Source organism: Meles meles, chromosome 5 (assembly GCF_922984935.1).
Source record: "Meles meles chromosome 5, mMelMel3.1 paternal haplotype, whole genome shotgun sequence".
Taxonomy (NCBI): Eukaryota; Metazoa; Chordata; class Mammalia; order Carnivora; family Mustelidae; genus Meles; species Meles meles.
Genome location: NC_060070.1, coordinates 47,018,191 through 47,040,901, shown reverse-complemented (window position 1 = coordinate 47,040,901; position 22,711 = coordinate 47,018,191). Strand labels below are relative to the sequence as shown.

At 36.0% G+C, this 22,711-nt stretch overlaps 1 protein-coding gene across 6 annotated transcripts in view; it reads right to left on the bottom strand.

Moving 5' to 3' along the window:
• SNAP91 (synaptosome associated protein 91) overlaps positions 1-22,711 on the bottom strand; it is a 149,192-nt gene that overhangs the window by 52,336 nt on the left and 74,145 nt on the right. For all 6 annotated transcript variants that reach the window (XM_046005715.1, XM_046005718.1, XM_046005719.1 and 3 more), the window contains exons 10-14: positions 16,539-16,609; positions 14,430-14,435; positions 11,644-11,671; positions 8,296-8,405; positions 5,835-5,953 (exon numbers count right to left, since the gene is read on the bottom strand). In XM_046005715.1, coding sequence (XP_045861671.1) covers positions 5,835-5,953; positions 8,296-8,405; positions 11,644-11,671; positions 14,430-14,435; positions 16,539-16,609 — 334 coding nt within the window. The remainder of the gene's footprint in view (positions 1-5,834; positions 5,954-8,295; positions 8,406-11,643; positions 11,672-14,429; positions 14,436-16,538; positions 16,610-22,711) is intronic.

The following is a 22,711-nucleotide window of genomic DNA, read 5'->3' as shown; positions in this document are numbered from 1 at the left end:
TCCTGCAACTTTATCAAATTTATTTATTCTAACAGTTTTTTGGTAGAGTCTTCAGGGTTTTATACATACAAGAGTATGTCATGTTCAGAGACAATTTTGCTTCTTCCTTTCCTGTTTGGATGCTTTTATTTCTTTTTCTTGTCTAATTACTCTTGCTAAGACTTCCAGCACTATGTTGAATACAAGTGGAGAGGGGCATCCTTGTCCCTAATCTTAAGAGAAAAAGGTTTTAGATTTTCACCATTGCGTATGATATTAGCTGTGAGCTCATCATATACGGCCTTTATAACATTGAGGTACATTCCCTCTACTTATAATTTGTCAAGAATTTTTATCATAAAGGGATGTTAAAATCTGTTAGCTGCTTTTTCCACATCTATTGAGATCATATGATTATTGAGATGAATGATTTTTTTTTAAAAGAGACTCCATGCCCAGTGTGGAGCCCAACAAAGGGCTTGAACTCACAACCCTGAGATCAAGACCTAAGCTAAGATCAAGAGTTGGAGGCTTAACCAACCGAGGCACTCAGGCACACTGAGATCATACAATTTTTATCCTTCATTCTGTAATACCATATATCATGTTTACTGATTTGTATATATTGAACCATCCTTATTTCCCAGGGATAAATCCAACTTGATTATGGTGTATGATCCTTTTAATATATTATGGAATTTGGTTTGCTAATATTTTGTAAAGCATTTTTGCATTTTTGCTCATCAAGTTTATTGGCCTGTAATTTCCTTTTCTTGCAGGGTCCCTATCTGGCTTTGGTCTGAGGGTATTATAGACCTCAAAAATGAGTTTGGAAGTGTTTCCTCCTTTTCAATGTTTTGGAAGAATTAGAGAAGGACTGGCATTAATTCTTGTTTAAATGTTTGGTAGAATTCACTTGTGAGGGGCGCCTGGGTGGCTCAGTGGGTTAAAGCCTCTGCCTTCAGCTCAGGTCATGATCCCAGGGTCCTGGGATCGAGCCCCACATCGGGCTCTCTGCTCCGCAGGGAGCCTGCTTCCTCCTCTCTCTCTGCCTGCCTCTCTGCCTAGTTGTGATTTCTCTCTGTCAAATAAATAAAATATTAAAAAAAAAAAGAATTCACTTGTGAAGCTATCTGGTCATGTGTTTTTCTTTGTTGGGAGTTTTTGATTCATGTTTCAATTTCCTTACTCATTATGGGTCTGTTCAGATTTTCTATTTCTTCATGGTTCTGTCTCAGTCAGTCCTATGTATCTAGGTATTTAGTCATTTTTCCGGATTATTGATATGATGGCGTATAATCATTCATAGTAGTCTCTTAAGGCCCTTTGAACTTTCATAATATCAGGTGTAATATTTCCTCTTTCATTTATAATTTTGAGTTTTTGCTCTTTTTTTCTTGTTTAGTCTAGCTAAAGGTTTGTCATTTTGTTTATTAAAAAAAAACAATTCTTAGTTTCACTGATCTTTTCTATTGTCTATCTAGTTTCTACTTCATTTATTTCTGGTCTAATCTTTATTATTTCTTTCCTTCTGTTAATGTTAGGATTAGTTTGTTCTTTTTCTAGTTCCTTGAGGTATAAAGCTAGCATGCATATTTGAGATCTTTCTTCTTCTTAATGTAGCATTTACCACTAAACTTCCCTCTTAGAGCTGCTTTGCAGCATCTTATAGGTTTTGGTATGTTATTTTTTCATTTTCATCTGTTTCTTTTTTTTAATGATTTTTATCTCTTTATTGTGGGGGAGAGAGAGAGAGAGCAAGCGAGTGCACAAGCAGGGGGAGCGGCAGGCAGAGGGAGAGAGAGAAGCAGTCTCTCCCACTGAACAGGGAGCCTGATGCAGGGCTCGAGTCCAGGACTCCAAAGGTAGATGCTTAACTGACTGAGCCACTCAGATGACGCCATTTTCATTTGTTTCAAGATACTTTCTGATTTCATTTCAATTTTTTCTTTGACCCATTAGTTGGTCAGGAGTATGTTTAATCTCCACATATTTGTGAATATTCCAATTTTCCCTTTGTTACTAATTTCTAGTTTCATACCACTGAGATTGGAAATGATACTTCACAGGACTTCAATCTTCTTTAACTTGCTAAGATTTGTTTAGTGTCCTAACTTACAGTCTATCCTGGAAAGTGTAACGTTTGTACTTAAGGAAAATGTTTACTCTTCTGTGTCCAGTGGAATGTTCTGTATATGTCAGTTGAACTCTTTTGGAATAAAGTTACCAAGTCCTCTGTTTCCTTATTGATTTTCTGCCTGGATTATCTATCCATTGTTGAAAGTGGCATAAAAAAGTCCTCTACTGTTATTGTGTGGCTATTTCTCCCCTTAGTTCTGTTAATATTTATTTTATATATTTAGGTGTTCCAATGTTTAGTGTATATATATGTGTGTATATATATATATATATATATTTATAATTGTTATATAATCTTGATGGGTTGATCTTTTTATCATTATATAATATAGTGATCTTCTCTGTGTCTTGGATAGTTTTTTGACCAAAAATCTATTTTGTCCAATAAAAGTATAGCCAATATTGCTCTTTTGATTATCATTTGCATGGAATATCTTTTTTCTATCCCTTCACTTTACCTATGTGTGTCCTGAAAGTTAAAATGAGTCTCATAGGCAGCATGTTATTAGATCTTGTGTTTCTGTTTAAAATATTTGTTGAACCACTCTGTGTCTTTTGATTTGGGGAACTTAATGCATTTACATTTAAAGTAATTACTGATGAGTAAGGACTTATTATTGCCATTTTGTTTACTGTTTTCTGACCATTCTGTACTTCCTCTCTTCCTTTCTTCCTCTCTCAGTCTTCTTTTGTGACTTGTTGATCTTCCTCAGTGGTATGCTTTCATTCCTTTATCTTTTGAGTATCTAGTAGAGGTGTTTTTTGTGTGTTTATCATGAGTCTTGTATGAAATAGCTTATAGTTTTAACGTACATTTTAAGCTAAGAACTTCAACCATATACCAAAAGTCTACACTCCTAGTCCTCCTCCCCCCCCGACATTTTATGCATTGATATCACAACTTTTACATATTATGTTTATATTAACAAATTATGGTAGCTTTAGTTATTTTGAATTCTTTTGCCTTTTAACTTTTATACTAGAGTTAAAAGTGATATACTTACTACCACCACAGTATTAGAGTATTCTGAATTTGACCTTATACTTACCTTTACCAGTGAGCTTTATTCTTCCATATGTTTTCATGTTGGTACTTAATAGGCTTTTGTTTTAATTTGAAGAACTCCTTTAGCATTTCTTATGAGGCATGGCTAGTGGTGATGAACTTCCTTAGCTTTTATTTGTTGAGGAAAGTCTTCATCTTTCCATTTCTGAAGGACAACTTTGGTGGGTACAGTACTCTTGGTTGAAGTTTTTATTTTTCCTTTCTGTGCTTTGAGTGTATCATCCTACTTAGTCATGACAGGCAAGATTTCTGCTGAGAAATGTGCTGATAGCCTTATCAGGGTTCTTTTCTATATGACAAATGGCTTTACTCTTCCTGTTCTCAAGATTTTCTTTTTGTCTTTGACTTTTCAATTTGGTTATACTGTGCCTTCTTTGGATTATCTTGCTTGGGGACTTTTGAATATCACAAATATGAATGTCCATATTCATGTCTATCCATTTGGGAAGTGTTCAGTCATTATTTCTTTAAATAAGCTTTCTGTTCCTCTTTTTCTGTCTTCTCCTTCTGGGATTCCCTTGATGCATATATTCATTCATTTGATAGCAACCACAGGTCCCTTGTGCTTTCTTCATTCTTTTCCTGTTTTGTTCCCCTTTTGTTCTAATGATTTATCTTTGAATTTGCTGATACTTTATTCTGTCTGGTTAAATTTGCTGTTGAAGCTCTCTAGTGAGTTTTTCAGTTGAGTCATTATATTCTGCAGCTCTAGATTTCTGTTTAGTTCTTTCTAATGGCCTCTATCTTTCTATTAAACTTCTCATTTTGTTCATGTACTGTTTTCTTGGCTATGTTTTGTTGTCTATTTCTGTTCTCTTCCATCTCACTGAGCTTCATTAAGATGACTATGTTGAATTCTTTGTCAGAAAATTTATAGATCTCCATATCTTTGGTGTCAATTATTAGAGTATTATGAACTTCCTTTGGTGGTGTCATGTTTGTTTCCATGATTTTTTGTAATCCATGTAGTCTTGTGTTGGTGTCTGTGCATTTGAAGAAGGAAGCAGCTCTTCCAGTCTTTAAACACTCATTTTGGCAGGTAAAGACCTTCACCTGCTCTGCACTAATGACACTGCCCAGAGTATTATAACAGAATCACAACTGAGTGGGGTTGTAGCTGGGTCATGTGGCTACCTGCTGGGTATGCTGTGACGCCCATGGTTGGTGGGCCTCTTGCCAGGAGCTTGGATGGGTTTGGGTCTGCCTCATTCCTGGGTGGACCTTCAGGACCTTGGTGAGTAGGGCTAGAACTGAGATAAGAGTCCATTTCAGGGTCTGCATTTGAGGCCACAGATGGTGGGCTGGTTAGCAAGTGCATGGATAGGTGTGGCTCTCACTAGGTCCCTGGGTAGGCAGGTCTAGTCCTGGACCATAGCTGAATGGAGTTGAGACCAAGTGAGAGGGCTGCTTTAAATTCCATAGTTAGGACCAAGGTCAGTGGGTTTGCCTCTGGAGGCAGGGACAGAGTGTCTCTTGCTCGATTCCTGGGCAGGCAGGACTGACTGTTCCCAGACCATGACTGAGAAAGGCTGGAGCTGGGTCATAGGCCATTTCAGAATTCACAGCTAAGACCAAGGTCAGCAGACCTATTACCCAAGGCAAGGGCAAGCATGGCTCCTTCTGGGTCCCTTGGTAAATGTTGCTGATGGCAGGACCAAGGCCAAACAGGACTATAAATACCACCATAGGGGCATGGTGGTATTTCTAGATCTGTAGCTAGGGCCAAGGTTGGTGAGTCTCCCTTCTAGATGTAGGCCTGTCTTCTCAAAACAACCTTCCTTGATCTTAGGTTCCATTGGGGTTTTACAACCTGGTTCCCAAAGCTCCCCAAAAGGCACTTTGTCCATGAATCGCTGCCAAAATTATTTTTGCTATGGGGGGCTATGATGGGGTACCTCCTATTCTACCACATTGCTTATGTTGTTCCCTCTGTGTTGTTTCTATAGTTGTATTAGTCATTTTTAAAGTTAAAAAATTTTATTTTGATATTTTGGTACAATAGGGCAAAGTATTTAAAACCAACTCAGTGTAGCACTGAAAACAATGAACTTATTTTTATATTATTATTTAATTTGCTTTTTAATCAAATGCTTATAAAATTTTAATTTTTTCAAGATCCATGAATGAAAATGGGGATCAAGCACTTAGAAAAGTGATTCTTTTCAGTTAGTTGAGTATGGATCTTTTCCAGCACAAACAAGACTGTATACCAGATTTCAACTGCTTAAATACAATATGAATTAAAACCAATTTAGGCATAAAGGAATCCAGGAAGGAGGCTACACCTGAACAAACCAAATTAGAGGTGCTGCCTCTGAGTAATCTCGGAAGCTCACAGGAACACCTAATCCTCTAATCCTCTAATGCCTGACTCTCTCTAGAGACCAGTTGTTAAAAATAATCAGAATTTTAGAATAACAAAGAAAAATACTGCCTTCATTTCAACTCTTAAAATAAAAACTATATGATTACTACAGAGAGACTGTCTGCCTCTCTCTCAGTATATACTTAAACCAATAGATGCCATTCTTAGCATTTTCTCTCCAGGTTTCCAGCAATATTTTGGACAATCAGAAGGTAAGTATAACAACAACAGCCTGAATAAAAACAACTGAATAGAAAAACAGCATGGCTGTCTGGTTTCACTCACCTCCCCATGCGGTGGCTCCTCCAGAAGGTGGGGGTGGCGCTGGTGCTGCGGCTGCTGCTGCCCCTCCAGAAGAAAAGTCTGGCTGGAGGTCCAGGAGATCACTAGATGGTTTAGAAGTGCTGAAAAGACAATACAATTTCAAAATTAGATTTTAGAATTTTATAATGTAGAGGTGTTTTTAAATGAAGACTGATGCTGAAAGCATTAAAGATTTTGGATACTTTAAATCCAATGAGAGAATAATATTTTGGAAAGTATAGCCTCTGTTCTTCTATCCCAAGGATTGGCAAACTACTGTGTAAAGGGCCAGAAGCTAAATATTTTAATTTTGCGGGCTAGATCATCTATCACTATTTGACTCTGCCAGTACAGCATGAAATAAGACACAGACACTGTATGAACAAATGAACGTGCCTTTGTTCCAATTAAACTTTATTTATAAAAACAGACAGTGGGCTAGTTTCACCCATAGGCCATAGTTTGCCAACTTCTGCTCTCTACATAATAACACAGGTAAACCATTCTTCAAGCACTGGGCCACTCAACAAATAAGCCAGAAATTAAAGGGGAAAACTAAAATTCCTCAAATTAAAGGGGAATTTTATAAAATATGTTAATTATTTTAATAAATATGTTAATGCTGCTCTACTGAGCAGCAGCTGAAGTGCTGGTTAGGAGGACTGTGATAAAAGGAAGCATATTCCAAATATTAAAGGTATTAGAGTAAGAGATTTAGGGGCAATCTTTCCTTTTCTCTATTTTCTAAAAATTTTGTATGGAAAAAATTCTTGCCTTAAGAATTTATTTATAAAGCAAAGAATACTAAAATGAATAATCACTAGTAAACCTTTTTTTCTAAGTTAAACTATAACATATCAAGTTTGCCTAAAAGAGGACTCACCTAAAATACTTATGTATTTTTTATTCTCATTCAGATAGGGCTGTGTTTTTCAAAGCTCCTCCAACTACAGAAGTTCCAAGGAGGAGCCTAGAGCTCTGCTATTCAAAGTGTGGTCTTCAAACTAGTAACATCCTGAGACACTGATAGAAGTACAGAATCTTGGGTTTACTCCTATCTTCTATATAAGAATCTTTATTTCAATATGGCCCCAGGTGTTTCATTCAGGTTTGAAACACTGACCTGCAGGTTACCAGACCATGTACCAAGCCACCGGGGTGCCAGATTCCCCACTTTTCTTCATAAATAGCAATTTTATCTTTTCCTTTCTAAAGGTAAATTAGATCTTAAAAAATTCATTTTTAAAAAAATTTCAAAGCACCTGAAACTAGCTTAGTTTTGATTTCCTTTCATAAACACAACGGTCTAAGAGCCAGGATAGGGAAACATATGATTAAGACCTGAATCAAAGCTTTTAGAAGAAGCAATTTATCTTAGTATAGAGGCAAAAGGGACTTGGTTTTATCAAATTTGTGATTATAAAAAGCAGAATTAAGCAAGTAAGGGTAACACACATAGTTAATATGGGTACATGACATGGATTTATTGCTCAGTTCAAAATTCAGGTCTCCAAATATAGGGCATTCATAATCAGTCACAGATAAATCCTCTCAAGACAAAAGAACCAAATAAAAGGCGACCTAAAATTATTATCTGAGGAAACCACTTTGAGTTGGGGTTTCATCTGAGGCAGCCCTGAGATTTCACCCAACGCACAGTGTCTCCACTTTCTCACTACTCTTCTGGCCTTTAGGTGCTATAAAAGCTGATTAGGAAGATCCCCATGTTCCCTTCATACTACCAGTGTCAAGCGTTCCTCATAGGCACCAGCTAACGGGCCTACAGCTGCAAAGTTTTTTGTTTTGTTTTTTTTTGTTTGTTTTATTTTGGTTTTTTGGGTTTTTTCTTATTTATTTATTTATTATTTTTTAAATAAACATATAATGTATTTTTATCCCCAGGGGTACAGGTCTATGAATTGCCAAGTTTACACACTTCACAGCACTCACCATAGCATACACCCTCCCCAATGTCCATAACCCCACTCCCCTCTCCCCACGTCCCTCCCCCCCAGCAACCCTCAGTTTGTTTTGTGAGATTAAGAGTCACTTATGGTTTGTCTCCCTCCCAATTCCATTGTTTTATTTTGTTTTAAAGTGCCTTAAGACACTCTTTGAATTTCATACAAGAAGCTAAATTCTGAAAACATTTTCCACATCTTCACAACTTTAGAAGACTCTGAAGTGTGTGTACCATTCTTCTACTTCCTTTCCTAAATGTGGGAGCAAGAAGATCATTTCTACAGCTTAGGTCTTTCTGATGCTTTGAGAATACAGGCCTAGGGAACTACAGAAAATGTGAAACTAAATATAGCCCAAACTAGCATATGCTATTAGGACTAGCTTTCATTTTGTGAAAACATCTGGGTTCAGTACATACAAAATGAAACAAAAGCCTAATCAAAATACTAATGAACAGCTCGGTGCCAACTCATTAACTAACCTGACAGGGATAGCCGCAGACGCAGTTGCAAATAAATCCACCGGTGGGGATGTATCAATAGTTTTAGCTGGTGTAGAATTAGGCGACGTAACAGTTGTGGCTGGAGAAGACTGAAAGTGAAGATGCACAACACACTCTAGTCAAATGCAAATCTAAAGGGCACAGCAACAGGACCGCCACTTTTCAGACCTCTGAGATTTGCAGCCATTTTTGGGTAACTCCTTGTGGGAGAAAAAAAACTCAAGAAAATTTGAAATGGAGAGCTATAATAAATAATCAATATTGGACAACACAGTTTTCAAATTTTAAAAGTTAAATGCAAGTTATATAAAATTATGTTTAAAATATTTGGCTTAATATTGCAATGACTTCCATTTATGTAGTTTACATCAACGCTAACTGGTATTTCCTAAACATAAAATTAGCAGGAAAGATCTTACCAGCTGCTAAAAATGAAGACAATTATCAATTGGAATAACCATATACTTTTTCCTTTGCATCCTAACCAGAATTCATATAACGTCTTCTCAAGTGTCTTTAAGTTCTAGAAATCAAACTTTCAAAATAGTTCACAGATGGCAGAGAACAATTTATAAATAAGATTCAAGTCACTGATAGTTTAAAGGTATCATGACTATATTCTATCACTAATATGACATAGATAAAATTTAAAAAGTGAAATAAAATCTAACATTTATTGTCCTGTACTGGTTTATTTTTTTTGAAAGAAAACTAATAGTCAGTTAATATATTAAAAATTAAGATTTTTGTTGAGATAACTATTCTAATTCCATTTCCCTTTATGTGGTATATTTAATTTTCCATGTATTTACAAGAGAAAGATTAAAGGGGCATCTCAGAAGGGATTTGCGGGTTCAACCAGCAGTGTCTGCTGTAACTATTGATGGGATAAGACTTGAAAAACTGGTAACAGGGATGCCTAGGTGGCTCAGTCAGTTAAGCGTCTGCCTTCGGCTCAGGTCATGATCCCAGCTTCCTGGGATCGAGTCCCACATTGGGCTCCCTGCTTGGCAGAGGAGCCTGCTACTCTGTCTGCCTGTGCGTGCGTTCTCTCTCTCTCTGACAAATAAATAAATAAAATCTTTAAAAAAAAACCAAAAAAAAAAAAAGGGCATCTCAAAGCAGTCCACTGATACTTACTGTGAATGAAAATGTGATAAACAGCAAGTAAAACATGAAGACTAGACCAACCAAAGGCTATCAGATACTGCTATAAAGAGACACCTAATTTCAAAGAGACCAAACTTAAAGAAAGTTTCAAAAAGTATAAATTAAGAAAAAGGACTGAGGAGATTATGGTGAGGGGTTTTCAGACTTAAGTAGTATTTGTCTAGTATCTACTTGTCCGAGAACCAAGAAGTCAAAATTCAATAGATGTACAAATGTTAAGCATTTAGCAACTCATGAGCAGTATGGATACTGCTGCTCAGAAAATGTCAACTCAAACCTTTCTCTTCACCCAAAGTTCAAAATTTTGGAATGGAATATGAAAGATCATGTAGGGAATAGAAAGGACCAAACAAATTTAATTTGTATGTTCTCCACTGTGGACACTGACAACTCTCCTAAAAGAAATCTGTGGGTTTTTTCAAACCAATACATGTAAATAAACTTAGAAAGTAATGTTTATGAAGATACCACTGAGAACTTAAAACCAACAATGAAGCTACCAACATAAATGTAAAATGAAGGTCTTCAAAGGTTCACTAAAAACTGCTCTGTAACAATAAGCTCTGAAGAAATGAGAGAGCGAGGAAACAGAACCAGAAGAATCCTGTTATTACAAAAAGAAAATGTCAAGAAAATTTGATTTGGACAAAATGTAGAGACAGACCATCCCCAATGATGTCATTAATTTTTACCACACTCTATTCTGCAGCCGTACATTGGAATTTTTCATGTAGACATAATGACTTTAAACCCGGTTTTACATTAGAATCATCAGGGAGCTTTTTGTTGGCTTGAGCTGCTGGAGGGAATCTTAGGCAGCCAGCCAGATACTGACACAGTACAGGGTATCTGGGAACCACCAGTGCCGTCATAATGACATCCTTCATGTCTGTAATCACAGCAAACACAGAATGGAAATTTATCATAGAGGAAAAAGCACATTTATTACATTTTGGTCTGAAAAATACAGTGGCAAATGTGAGCTACAGACCTAGGGAAAGAAGTACTATTGTCACTGATAACCATAATCCAATCCTGTCCTTCAGTATGATTAAAAAAAAGAGGGAGGAGAAATAGTTATTAAAATTAAGACAGTGGAGTGTCTAAAAGGCAAGCTTGCAGAAAGACACTCAACCACAACTAACTTCTTTGTCATTCAAACACATAGAAAATTATGTGTTCAATCTCACAGGGCTGGGATTTAGAATATGTATGTTCTTTGTAACTAGTTTGCTTTCAGTTGTAATATAAATGTATGAAAATTTCTCCTACTTAAAAAAAAAAAACTTAGTCCAAATAGAGGACTATGTAGATATTGCTATACTACAGTAGACAGAGAAACTAATATAAAGTAGAATACACAAAATTTACCTTTCCATTCCTCAAATAACTAAAAATAAAATTACCCTAAGACCCAGAAATTCCACTTTTGAGTAGATACCTGAAAAACTGAAAGCAGGAACTCAAACAGGTATTTATATACCAATGTTCACACAACAGCATTATTTACAACAGCCAAAAGGTGAAGACAACCCAAGTGGCCAACTGATGGATGGAAGAAGTAAATGTATGTATACATACAATGGAATGTTTTTCTTTTAAAGATTTTATCTATTTATTTGAGACTGAGAGAGAGAAGGAGAGAGAGAGATGGGGAGGGGCAAAGTAAGAGGGAGCAGTAGACTCCCCACTGAGCAAGGAGCCCAATATGGGACTCCAGGACCCTGGAATCATGACTTGCACCAAAGGCAGATGCTTAACCGAGCCACCCACGGACCCCCATACAATGGAATATTATTCAGACTTAAAAAGGAGGGAAATTCGGACATATGCTACAGCAAAAATAAATCCCCCCAAGATATTATGTTAAGTAAAATAAGCTAGTCAAGAAAGGCCAGACACTGTATGATTCCACTTATTTGAGGTAACTAGAGTAGTCAAATTCATAGAGTCAGAAAGTAGAATGATGGTTGCCTGGGGCTGAGGAGAAGCATGTGGAATTAGTGTTGAAAGGGTGCAGAGTTCCAGTTTTGATGACAAAGTTCCGGAAATGGACAATTGTGATGGTTGTACAACAAAATGAATGTATGTAATGCCACAGAACTGTACACTCAAAAATTCCTAAAATGGTCAAAATGAAACAAACAGCCAACTTACCTTACTTAACGGAGAGGGAGCACCAGATCTAAAAGGCAACAAAAAAAATTAAAAGCAAATATACATGTATATATTTGTAGAAGCATTTAAGTTTGATATCACCTGGACAAGCACTAACTGGTTTACACACAGATGTTTTAGCAATGGATAAACTATTTTTTTAAAAAACAATTGATCCTTCACTCAATTATGACATCCTTAACCAAGTTTTTTTCTCTATTTCTAGTAACTCAATTTTTCGAGTTGATCATTATTGCCTGCATCCAACAAAAATTAGAATTTCAAAAATGTTGCCCAGACTTGGGGAAAATAAGGCTTTACAGAATTAAAAAAAAAAACAAAACCCTCTGGTTCATTACTTTTAAAAGTTAGAAAAGTCATTAAGGTACACTGTGATTCATTTAATCATAATTGTGATGCATTAAAGGAACACCAGAATTTTAAAAATCCCTATGAGCCGTGTGCCTGAAATGTGTCTCAACTTCCACACGTATACTCCTGGTTTGTTTTTTTCATGGCTGCAATGAAAGCTATTATGGAAAATATTCCCATTATCCTTTTAGAACTGATGGGAGCTTGAAAAAGAACAGTAACCTCAACGCTTGTTTCTAAGGGAGTGAGGGAAAATTAGAAAGGAGTAAATTTTTTTTTAAAGTGAGATTATTGCTAGCACTGACCTGTACATCATCATTTCTAGCAAAGGGTTTCTGCAACGACTACCTAAACAGCTTACATTTTACCAACCCAGGTTGGTGAAAAATAAATTAATGATAAAACAAAATAAAGAAAAAATATTTCGATGGAAGCCTACTGCCAGAGTCTTAGAGCATGGTGGGGACGGCTTTCTACTCATCTACAGAGAAAACACAAGAAGCACTAGCCAAACGAATTAGCAGAGATTTAGTAACTGACATTTTGTACAATATCATGGATTTTTGTTTTATTGAGTGTAGCAAAACAGATTTAATAATATACTTCACATTAATACTTTTTATGTTCAACCTTATTTGCAAATACCTGCTATTAAAAATTATCATCCTCAAACCTAAGTACAAATATCATAACTGGCACAAAATCGTTTGCCAAGCTCTATATGAGCACCATTACTAAATGACACTTGTAGTTACCCCGTGGACTAAGCAAATAAATGAAAATCTGTCTCTGTCCAATCACCATCCCATTTACCACATTGTATCTTATTTCTCTGTTATCTGTCTTTTCCACTACAGGGTAAATTCTTTGAAAAAAGGGAATCCAGCCCTTTACACAGTACCTGGCATTTTACAGGCAGTGGTATTTCTGTATTATTTGAATTTTAGAATAAGAATGCATGTATTCTTTGTATAAAAAATAAATGAGCCAAAAGTCTTAAAAATTATTTTGTGTGAAACTAAACTGTCAGGATGAAAGACCTCTGTTCCTACGGCCTACACCTAGACTTTGCCATGATTTCATCTAAGTGGTCAGAACCAAAGGTATGCACTCCCTATGGGGCCATAGCCTTAAAAAGCATCATTAATCACTGATTGAAATCTGAAGGCTCGAGGCTCACAGAAGTAAATAGTTTGCCCAAGACTTAGCATTCTTTAATGGTGGATTTAGGACTCTAGTCTGAGTCTGTACTGATGCCCAGAGCCTGTGCTCGTTTCACATTCCAGCTTGTCCTGATACAAATTCAGATGGGCGTGGCACGTGTTCCGCTCTTCCTTTTACCTCTTTCTTCATTGATTTACCACCCTACTACCCTACCATGGGTCATTCACCCTTTATAAGAAATGCTACAATATTTTATATATATAGATAATGACAGTAAAAATTAATACTTATTTTAATGATTTCAACAAGAGAAGTCTAGTACATACTGACCTGTGCTGGGAAGAATAAAGCACAAACATTATTTTAAAAGAGAATGAATGACCCATGTAGTCCTGTTCCAAATTCTGTGAAATGCTACAAATGAATCTATGGCTTTGTATGATGAACATAGAAAATGCCAAGGTTTATTTCCAGGATATTAACAGTAAGTCATCAGAAGAGGGAATTTTGTTATGTCTTATCCACATCAATAATCTCTACACAATTTTGGCTATAAATGCTATCCAGAATATAAACAAAAAGACAAAAATAAAGATGTGAAAAACCTATCTATGTCATCCAAATTACATCCAAATAATTTAAATAACTTATAAGGTTTCCTGCATCCTCAGCACTTAGTAAACCCACATGTAAAATGAAATCAATTTCTCTTTTGTTCAATGGAATCACAGAAACACACAGTATACAAATATATCACACAGTATTTGCATAAAACTTCAAAAAATGAGTATCAGTGAATAAAAGCCATTAAATGTAAAGAGTGTGCATATTTTTATAGCAGACATTTGAAAACGCTTCATTGTCTCAGAGATTAGAATCACTTTATACTGCTACTTAAAGACAAACAACTTTAATTTTCTTTATAACACTGTCTTTCGCACTTCTGCCATATACCATGGGAAAATCTTCTGTTTACTCATCAAATAAAAACAGCTTTTCTCAAAAATCTAAGAAGAATGGACGTACACCTAAGTGAGATTGTTAGTCTTGATTTGAGAAGACCAAAATAAAGTAAAACCATTTATGCCAGTCACCTTGCGAGACAAAAAGTATGATGAAAAAACAAAGATGTGTAAAAAATTGACAGAAGTCAGTTTTAAATGTTCAAATACCAAATGTGGAGTCTTAAGAGTGCTTTTTGCATTTTTAGTAACAACCAAATGCAAAAAGTCACTCAATGTAGTACTCACCCTTCACTTAAGTTCCCAGGTAAGCACAAACATACAAAGAAGAACACAGTTAACTACTATACATAGTTCATTTATTTTAAAAATAGGGACTAAGCAAAAGACAAGTTCGTATGTGTTCTCAGCCAATTCAGAAAAGAAAAATGACAAGCATAAAATGATTTTAAAGGAGAAACATTATGATCAAAGGTAATTCAAAACAAGATCACTGGGTTTCTATTTTCCTACCCTCAGAAATGTAACTACATGTACAAAGCTGTTTTCCAAAGATAGTTTCCAGCAGCCACAAGGGGGCGAATGCAGACCTGAAATTAGGGCTCATGAAATTCACCCCGGAAGGCGGCTTTTTCTGGTGACCACAGTACTGGGAGATGTACCATGGGGAAAGTGTGGCTCTGTGCAGGGTGCAGGGGACTCTGAAGGGACAAGAATACAGAAAAGCTGACTTTTGACCAAACATTCTGCGTTGCCTTGCCAAGGGAGAGGCTTTAAGTCCTGAGGATATACATCTTTCCTTCACCAAAGATCCTTCCACCACAGGAGCAGGGACATTTCTTAGGCTTCCTGGCTCATTTTGCTTAAATCCTACACAACTCCTTTGGCTTCTTAGATACTCCAATACTGAGTAGCCCCAGCAATCCCTGGGAGTGGGCGTCTTAATGCACTCACTCCCGTGTCTCTTAATGCACTCTCATGTCTTTTTAGTTGGCATCAATCTGTCCATAAAAGTCTGACTATCCATGGCCACAGTGAAGCAGGGGTAGACCTTGCACTTGCACTGTGGTAACAATCTTAACAGAGCCCTTGGGAGGTCCTGTCATGCATCATACCAAACAGTTCCACCATAACTGCCCAAGAGTTTCCTACACTGTTGTCCATCGTCGAAAATTTAAAACATGCAATAATTTTTATACTAACTTGGAAAAGAAGACAGAAATGACACCTAGCTAATGAAATAACAAGCAACAATTCACATCAGGACATGAATAGATTCTGGGCAAATGCCGAGAGAGAAGAAAACAGAAAGGAGTTGCATTTTGATGGCTGTTATCACAGGCAAAATCGAGCGTCAGCATACAGCCCTGCCATGATTGCTTCATAGGTTGCTTCTGTTAACTTCTGCTGTCAACTGAAATGAAACAAACACAAAGCTGCGACCAAGAGACAGATTTCAAACTGACTCCGTAGGGACAGTTACAGGTGGAGATAATGAAATATAAAATTGTCCTCAAACTTCAGAATCAGAAAATCTATCTAAACCGCATGTGTGTGGGGGGGGAAATGTCCACAACACATGCAGTGCATGATTAAGGAAGGCTTAGTGAGATAGCCCTCCCAGGATGGGTAAGATTTACACACACACAGACAAGGAGGGTAAGCATCCAAGACTAGCAGATTTATAATCTCTGAGCAAGGCACAAAGACTGGAAAGCACTGGGTCCTATGAAGAGACAAGTCTGATACTTGCCAGAGAGAAGAAAAGAAATGGAACCTGCACATTTTTGCATGCAATGAGGAAAAATAGTAAAAAGATGTATGTGCCCAAGCGCAAAGGTATGCAAATCCAGTAAAACTGCACTTATTGCTGATTGATTGCTATTTACTATATAAAAAAGATCCCGAGCAAAATGTCAGCAGCATGCCATGCTGAATGTGTCAAGTGGGGAGTGTCTAAAATGCAGAAAACTATATTTGCGGGCTTGGCTTTTTTCACAACAGGGTCCGTAATGTAACAGAATGTTCAAGGCTACCTGTGAAACTGTGCTTGTTTTACTCATGCCCAATGATAACAGCCTCAATTTTTAACATGAACAACTCTTTTTCGGCATATTGTCAATCCCCTGTAAGGGAAAGTATATACATCAGGAAGTTCAGGGAACCTAAGTACAAACTACTAATGTGCTGCATTAGCCTGCAGACAGATTGCCTCTACATGGGGTCACACTGTCCTAGGTTAATCCGACGGGAATTTTGAGGGAACCTGGAAGACTTACAATAAAGCATACCCTAAAACTGTAGGAGTAAAAGTGGTACCATGATACATCTCATTCTTACAAAGAACGACTGCAGCATTTTTCTCATCTTATTTAGAATTATACAACTAATGCGTACTTGTTTCCGGGTTTCTTTCCTTCTAATGTATTTAGATGCTGTTCAAGGGTCTCCATAAGACTGCTGGGAGCCTACAATAAGAAAGTAAAAATAAATGTCTGCATTGCTTTCTTTCAAAGTAAGCACACTGGAACATCACTGTAACTTTGCGTGGTGGAGTTCTGTGGGTGAACCCCACTACAGATGTGAGATGATTGCATTCCAGGTTCTGTTGGCACTTAAATATTTAAATCCCATGGAATCTCAGGCCCGTCTTACATGCAGTTAACTCTACTGCGCAGCCAGTGATGCTACAGCGTGGTTTCAGTGTACAGATTACATTGGATAGACTTTTTCTGTGACATTACTTATAAGCAGTAAACTCAAATCGAGACGACACATAAAAGGAGTGGGTATTTGTATCCAAGTAAAAAAATACAAGTGCCTAAATACAAACTTACAGAAGTCTGAAAGTACAGTAAAATCTCACTTATCTACACTTGACTGAAATGTTAGGAAAAATTGTTACTATAGTAAATAAAAGTTGGGGGTGGTGTAAATGATAGTTGTGGAGAAAAGGATACATCTTTAATAGTCAAAAACAATTAAGATTTTCTTATTACTGAGCTTTTTGATTTATATACATAATAAAGTAAATACTTCAGCAAATGTGGTAATGTTAAACTACTGTGTATTAGAAGATTTAATGCAGTTCAACTCTTTTACTAAAAGGTACCTGAATGTTTGCTCTTATATTAACATTTTAGGCAATACAAAGCGATGGCATTTTACTGCATATTAGAAAAAGAAATAATAAGTTCATACATATATTCCACCCCAACTATTCGTCAAGCATTAGAAACTTAATGTTATCTTTAAATAATTTTAACCTAAATTAGACCTTAACAGCAGTGTAAGCAGAGAATAGCACTCCATGAATGAAAATATTTAAGCACATTTATAGACACATTTAATTCTAATAATATCCTTCAAATTAACATGAAACTAATTTTGAAGATCTTTATGCTGATTGCTAAATTAGCTCACAGAATTCAAGGAAATTCATGTAACTGTACATTTTACATTGTACCTATAATGACAAAATCAAGTAGAATTTGAAAATTCTTATTAAGAATTTTTAATTTTAAAAGTTCCGGATATTTAGTATCTTTTTTCATTTCACTAATAGATTCATGAACCATCTTAACAATTATGTGATTATTATATATGTAATTATATGATTATTATAAATTATTAAGTGAACAAAAATTTTAACTTGCTTAAAGTGATGGAGGTGGGGTAGAAAGAGTCAGCCCTATGAGAATTATCTAAAAAATTATGGCCTATAGAGTAGAAAAAGTAATGATTATGGGGGATATAAAAAATTTAGAAAGTTATACAAATTAGGATTTAAAAAATATAACTCAGGTGAAAATAGACTTACTCAACACAGTCCAATAAATTGCAACTAAGAGTATACCTCTAAGTTATAAAAAAATAAATTTTTAAGAGATAAGGAAAATTTTGCTCCATAGAACAAATAATACAATATAAAGATGTATTCATTGAATAAATGGAATGTACACTGTATTCTTAAAAGCAAGAAAACAGAAAAGGCTGCACATTTTTTTAGGTGAATTAATTCCCAATAACCTCAAAATTATCATGCTAATTGTCATAATAATAATAATTACTATAATTGTCATAGTAATGGAACTTAGGAAGCCTGGACATATAACTTCAAAATATTCCTATATCTTTTTTTTTCACTGGGATCATAGTGAGAAAAATGTATCAAGCCAAAGAACTTCTCTCTGGTTACAAGACATAGGTCCTCTAAATGTAAAGAAAATGTGATTCTGTGTTGATACTGTTTAAAAGAATAAATGCTACTTAAAGTCACAAAACACAACAATTTGGGATAACAAAAAAAAGGTGGTGTTTTCTCTTATAAACTTCCTTAGTTATCTTAACAAATAAACCCAAAACCAGAAAGGCAGTTTGCAATTTCATTCTTTTTCCAAGGTTTCTTAATAATTTGTGGATGAAAAGTTTAAAATAAAGTAGCAGTCACAAAAATAACAATTGTTGAAAAAAATCTTACCACGAGCACAGATTACAAAACTGACTTTCATCTTTAAGGGGAGTTATTTTGTGATAAATTGCACATAAAATTAAGTTTGGAGTATTTTCTCTTAAAGATTTAAAAATGCTTCATCAGGGCGCCTGGGTGGCTCAGTGGGTTAAAGCCTCTGCCTTCAGCTCAGGTCATGATCTCAGGGTCCTGGGACCTAGCCCCATATCGGACTCTCTGCTCAGCAGGGAGCCTGCTTCCTCTTCTCTCTCTGCCTACTTGTGATCTTTGTCAAATAAATAAATGAAATCTTTAAAAAAATGCTTCATCATTTATATTTCTTATATGGACATGTGAAATCTAATAGAAATAAATTCCTTAAATGCTTTGGAGGGGGGAAAACCCTATTTTGATAGTAATGTGCACAAATGCAGGAATACTGGCTGCCTCCTAACTCTATGGCACTGAGTCTATCTTGGCAAGCAGTAGACAAATAAGCAAAAACTGTTTCAAATTTCCAATGTGCAAAACTAAGAATGTCCGTGCTGTTGTAAAAGGAACTTAAAAGAACAAACTATAATTAGCAGGGTCTTTAGTTGCTTATTTTTAAAAATACCCAAGTCAATAGACCAGTTGGATGGAAAACCGACCCAAGGATCAAGAATCATTCTGTGGAAGCTAACAGATAACTGATTCATCAGTGGTACAGGTTTTTTTTTTTTTTAAACCTTTTCTTTACCTGGAGTTTTCAGATCAACCAGAATTCCTAACATCAAAACCTAAGATGTTTTTCATAAAAGGAGATATTTTAAATTTGGAATGCGCGTGCGCACGCACACGCACACACACACACACACACGCCAAACAGGAAATGTTATTTTGAAAATCTTTATCCTGGAACAAATTCAAAGCTGACTGTGAGTCGGGATCCAAAAGGAAGCATCCATCTACAATTCACATGCTTTAGATTCTAAAGCATCATTAAAATGGAACAGGAAAAAAAAAAAGCAACAAAAGGATCGTTCAAAATTTTGATCATTAGATCTAAGAAAGCATTTGAAAGTGCTGAGCAATAGTTCAGTTTTGATATCACATTCCACTTCTTATACAGTACAGCACTTCTGAATGACTTATTAAAGATTCACTGATGTTCATAATTTAAATGCAATCATGATGATATGATATGCACAATTATTTAAAGAGGGCTACAGATGACCATGCTGGTATTTATATTGTGCATTTTCCAACCAAAATGATATCTATTAAACTCCTCTTCTCTGCCTTGCTGCAAGAGGGTCTAATCTTTTTTTTCCAGTTAAAAGCAGGCTATTCTTACTCCCAGACACTAGGTAGCCTCCCAGTCTCCATCTCCTCGTTAATCCGCATCTATGCTGGGTATTTTGGTTCATTGCCACAGCTAGATTCAGTAGTTGTGGTGGCCACAGACGACCTGGCAGTGAGCAGAGATTAGGTTCTAATCTCAAATGCATTAAACTGAGTCCACACAACCAGGTGTCTCTGACCCATCTCCAGATTAATCCTGGTCCAACACTGTCTAAAGGACTAACCCTAGAATAGCTCACATTCCAGCTCAGACCTGATCATACTGTCATAGTGGGTCTAAATTGCCAGATTATGAGAAGTCTCCACCAGACCTGTGGTAGAGGCTCTAAATAAGAATTAGGGAGAGTGTTTAGTTCTGTCACTCACAACCCCAACAGAAATCAGAATTTGGTTACTTATTAAGAAATTTCAAAGCACGAAATACTTTCGTACTGAGATTTTAAATAGACACTGGAGAAATGAACTCGAGATTTTTTGTGTGAGTACGAGGAGGTAGTTTTAAAATAAATGTTTACATGAAAGTTTATGTGACTCTTAAGGTCATAAAAGAAAAGCAGAGAAAAGAATGATATTAGATTATAATGAATATCACAGAATATCCAGAGCAAGATTTTACCTTAAGGATAGGATTTCTGTTCCCCAAATTGTGATAACACAACGTACACCATTAAATAGTGTATCTCTCAACTGCTTCTTCAGGGGAGGAGAATCTATAAATTATAATGAATATTATAGTAACATTCAAAATTAAACCCAAGTATGTGAGTCCTTCTTTCAAGGACTTACTATAATTTTCTTAAGAAAAAAAAAAAACAAAGAACAAGCAGGGTCTGAACGGAACTCACGACCCTGAGATCAAGACCTGTGCTGAAGAGTCAGACACTTAACCAACTGAGCCACCCAGGTACCCCAAACAAAAAATATTTAAGTATTCTTTTAAACTTTTCTTTGTCTATTTCAAATATTATACAAACTGAGACAAATGAGGACCTATTTTCTGTTTTTTTAAATTTATTTATTTATTTTTTCAGCATAACAGTATTCATTGTTTTTGCACAACACCCAGTGCTCCATGCAATACGTGCCCTCCCTATTACCCACCACCTGGTTCCCCCAACCTCCCACCCCCGCCCCTTCAAAACCCTCAGGTTGTTTTTCAGAGTCCATAGTCTCTTATGGTTCAGACCAATTTTCTTCTTAACTGAGAGCCTCTCTGATAATATAGTTAGTTTTACTTTTATTCCACAGTACGAGATGTCTATACAGTTGAAATAAAGATGATTTACCATTTCTAAAAGCTATTTATTGAACAAAATATTTTAATATCTAACTTTAGGTTAATAGGTATTATTTACCTAGGCTATTTTACCAAACTACAATGTAAATATTATCATTAAATAATTTAAAATTAAAGCACACTGATTGTTTTCATTTTTTTATTACAGTGTTATCAAATTAATAAATCTGTATCTCATAAAAAGATTTTTTTTTTAAAGATTTTATTTATTCATTTGACAAAGAGGGAGATCACAAGTAGGCAGAGAGGCAGGCAGAGAGAGAGGAGGAAGCAGGCTCCCTGCGGAGCAGAGAGCCTGATGCGGGGCTCGATCCCAGGACCCGGAGATCATGACCTGAGCCGAAGGCAGCGGCTTAATCCACTGAGCCACCCAGGCGCCCCTAAAAAGATTTTTAATAGTACCTTGTGCACACTCAATATTTAAGCCACATCCAAAATGATACTAACACCTAATTCAGGTATGTACCGGATCAAAGAACACTGTCTTCTCACAATAGCAAAAATATTTTATATTAATATCTGTCTACTAGAAGCAGTGATCTCCCACCTTTGAAAGCCAAAAAACACAATGCCGTCATATTCTGAATTATTCTCTGAATTTTATTTGTGAAAAATTATTGGTATTTAACTGATATTTTAGTAATATAAATACAGAGGTCATTACTTTGGGGTTAATTTTTAATAAAAATTTAAGGTTAATATTATTTCACATTAGAAACATTTCAAGGGATTACAAAGATAGTTAATCTTTATGTGCATTTTGATATTATTAAAAATATCAAAATATTATTACCATCTTTTATTATGGTAATTTTCTCTATTACAATGACTCTTTTTATTTACAGACAGAAAACTCATACATTCATTACTAGTATGTAAGATAGAAGCTCTATATTCTCTCTTATCATCTCAAAATCTCTAGTTAAAGGACATGTTTGGGATAGAAATTTACCATAACAGAGTAAAGAGTCAATTAAATAAAAATAGTTCCTGCGGATTGTGAGAAAAGTCACATGGTAACTCTGCCCATGTGAATGGTTCTTGATTCTACATCTTAGGAGCCCTACAATATACCCTCTTAACAGATAAAAGGATTGATATGCAACTACTGCTATTGTTTGTTTTTTTTTTTAATTTATTTTTTTCAGGGTAACAGTATTCATTGTTTTTGCACAACACCCAGTACTCCATGCAAAACGTGCCCTCCCTACTACCCACCACCTGTTCCCCCAACCTCCCACCCCTGACCCTTCAAAACCCTCAGGTTGTTTTTCAGAGTCCATAGTCTCTTATGGTTCGCCTCGCCTTCCAATTTTTTTTTTTTAAATAAACATATAATGTATTTTTATCCCCAGGGGTACAGGTCTGTGAATCGCCAGGTTTACACACTTCACAGCACTCACGATAGCACATACCCTACCCAATGTCCATAATCCCCTCCCCCTCTCCCAATCCCACCTCCCCCCAGCAACCCCCAGT